Source organism: Myotis brandtii, unplaced genomic scaffold (assembly GCF_000412655.1).
Source record: "Myotis brandtii unplaced genomic scaffold, ASM41265v1 scaffold97, whole genome shotgun sequence".
NCBI classification, from domain to species: domain Eukaryota; kingdom Metazoa; phylum Chordata; class Mammalia; order Chiroptera; family Vespertilionidae; genus Myotis; species Myotis brandtii.
Genome location: NW_005372020.1, coordinates 225,953 through 228,918, shown reverse-complemented (window position 1 = coordinate 228,918; position 2,966 = coordinate 225,953). Strand labels below are relative to the sequence as shown.

Sequence of the window (2,966 nt, the reverse complement as noted above, 5' to 3'; positions counted from 1 at the left end):
ACACACACACACACATATATATACACACACACACAGTGGACGTGAGCTCTGAGATGAAAAGGTTGAACATCGCTGGCCAGGTCCGGAGGAGCAGCGCGCCCCCCCACCCCCCTCATTGCCCCGACGGCAGAGGGGGACAGGGCTCTCCGTCCACAGACCCAAAGATATTTACTCCCTGGCCATTTCAAGGAGAGGTTTTACATCCCCTGTCCAATTTCTTTATATAGACACACTTTTTATTGATTTCAGAGAGGAAGGGGGAGAGGGAGAGAGAGAGAAGCATCAATGATGAGAGAGAATCACCGATTGGCTGCCTCCTGCAGGCCCCCTACTGGGCATGGAGCCCACAAGCAGGGTATCCAACCGTGACCTGGTTCAGAGGTCGACGCTCAACCCCTGAGCCGTGCCAGGCGCTGCCCCTGCCCTAAGCCAGGAGCCCTGCCAGGCGCTGCCCCTGCCCTAAGCCAGGAGCCGTGCCAGGTGCTGCCCCTGCCCTAAGCCGCGCTGCCAGATGCCACCCAGGTGCCAGGGCTCCTGGACTCTGGTCTGCACTCCTAGGGGCGGAGGGTGGGGCTCAGCCAAGGGAAGCGGCTTGGGCTCTGCCATCCGTGTCCGGAGTCCTGGGGGCCCTCAGCCCCCGGGCGAGCCTGTTGGCATCGGGATGAAGGCGGTGCCACGCGGCTGAGAGCTGGGCTCCGCGCTGTCACCAGCTGGGACACGGTGTCCGAAAGTGTTCTTATCGGAGTGGAAGTACTTCAGATAACGGAGAGCAAACAAGCCCCGAGGAAACAGCGGGAGGGAGGCGGGAGGGGCCGGAGGACCTGGTGGCAGCGAAGGTGCCCGGCCTCCCCCTCCCGCCCCTGAGACGGTTGATCCGTCTGCAATTGCCTGAGGGAAGTTTCCCAGTTTTCTTTCTGTCTTTTTAATATATTTTATGATCTCCTAGAGCCGTGGTTCTCAACCTTCCTAACGCCGCAACCCTTTCATACAGCTCCTCATGCTGTGGTGACCCCCATGTCATTGTGACAAATTGAACATAATGAAAGCACAGTGATTCATCACAAAAACAATATGTAATTATAGATGTGTTTTCCGATGGTCTTAGGCGACCCCTGTGAAAGGGTCGTTCGACCCCCAAAGGGGTCGCGACCCACAGGTTGAGAACCGCTGCAATAAAGCATCTGAGATGCTAGGACATCCTAGATAACAGGATTTTTAAAACTAGGTGAACCTAATATTGACTTGAAAATGCCCCCAAGCTCCAGTCCTGGTGTTCCACCAGTACCACAAACTCAACAGATCCAAATTCTAATTCATGACCCCCTTTCCTAAAACTCCTCCTCTTCCAGCTTCCTTATTTTAGCCACTGGCATCACCAGCTTCCTTTCCACATGGTTCCGAAACTGGGTGTGATCTTTGCATCCTTCCACTCTCTCATTTCCCGCTGACAAAATCCTGTCAACTGAGACCATCCTGCTGGCCCTCCTCCCCAATCCGCCTTCCTAGGGTTGCTCCAGCTCAGGCCGCCTTCTCTTTGCCAAGTCCAAGGTACCCCATCTACTGTCACCAGACAGAGGAATCCAGGGCAGAGTTGCACTCATTTTCCATAGCAGAGACCACTAGCTCCCTCCCAATACCCATTTGCCCTTCTCTCTTAGTAACAGAACCCTGCCTTTTAGCAAGTCCCAGAAAAAAAGTGCACACTGCCCAGCCTCCCCTGACACTAGGTGTGGCAGTGGGACTTTGTTCTGGCCAATGAAAAGTGGGAAAACGGGTTGTCTAGGGCTGCTGGGAAGGCTGATGAAAGTGGGCAGACTCAGCCGGGTTGCCCACCCCTTTTTGCATTTCCCGCATTCACTCTTCCTCCTCCGGCCTGCAATGCACGCATGATGGGTGGAGTCCGGCAGCCAGCCTGGACCATGAGGCAACTGTGGAGGTAAAAGCCTGCTTGACTAGAACAGAAAAGCAGAAAACCAGGAAGGGCCTGGACCTTGACAATGCATGGAGCTCACACGCCTGCCTTGAATTGCCCATCTCCAGAGACTTTTATAAGGAAGTAACCAGCGGTTGAGCATCGACCTGCAAACCGGAGGTCATGGTTCGATTCCTGGTCAGGGCACAGGCCCGGGCTGCGGGCTCCATCCCCAGTGGGGGGCGTGCAGGAGGCAGCTGATCAGTGATTCTCTCTCATCGTTGATACTTCTATCTCTCTCCCTCTCCCTTCCTTTCTGAAACCAATAAAAATATATTTTAAAAAATAAAATAAAAATAAAACTAACCACGATTCCGGTCCCGTGTTCCAGGAACCTGGGTTTCTGCTCGTTGCTTCGGGCCGGGGTGGGAGGGCTGGTGCCCAGCTGCGCTCCCTCCTCACCTGTCCTCCTCCGCAGGCCACGGCATCCCCTTCGGGGTCGTCTTCGGCGGCACCGACCTGAATGAAGACGTGCACCAGGGAGACAAGCACCTGGTGATGGGGAAGGTCCTGGGGGAAGCCAGGTGCGTGCGCCCCGTGGGGTGGAGACGGGGAAGCCGATAGGCCGGGGAGGAGGGGGGGCGGTACGTCTTCCCTATGAAGCCGCCTCTTTCCTTCATTTGACACTTTTTTTACAAAATATATTTTTATTGCTTTCAGAGAGGAAGGGAGAGGGAGAGAGAGAAACATCCATGATGAGAGAGAACTATGGATCGGCTGCCTCCTGCACGCCCCCTACTGGTGGGGATGGAGCCTGCAACCCGGGCCTGTGTCCTGACCGGGAATCGAACCCGTGACCTCCTGGTTCCTAGGTGGACGCTCAGCCTCTGAGGTTTTTGTCTCGAAAGCATGATTCTGTAGTGAGTGTGAGGTCATGACACTGCATTCACACGGGAGTGTTTAAAGGCGTGGGAACCGTCCTGCGAGGGCTCCTGGCAGGAAAACGTGATCTTGCCAAGCAAACGAGCGGAGGGCAGTCCGGGCCGGAAACAGC

General features: G+C 55.5%; 1 protein-coding gene across 1 annotated transcript in view; it reads left to right on the top strand.

Annotated features, from left to right (window-relative positions):
* GLT1D1 (glycosyltransferase 1 domain containing 1) overlaps window positions 1-2,966 on the top strand; it is a 28,929-nt gene that overhangs the window by 14,350 nt on the left and 11,613 nt on the right. The window contains exon 3 of the mRNA XM_014533361.1: window positions 2,390-2,496. Within this exon, the coding sequence (XP_014388847.1) occupies window positions 2,390-2,496 (107 nt within the window). The remainder of the gene's footprint in view (window positions 1-2,389; window positions 2,497-2,966) is intronic.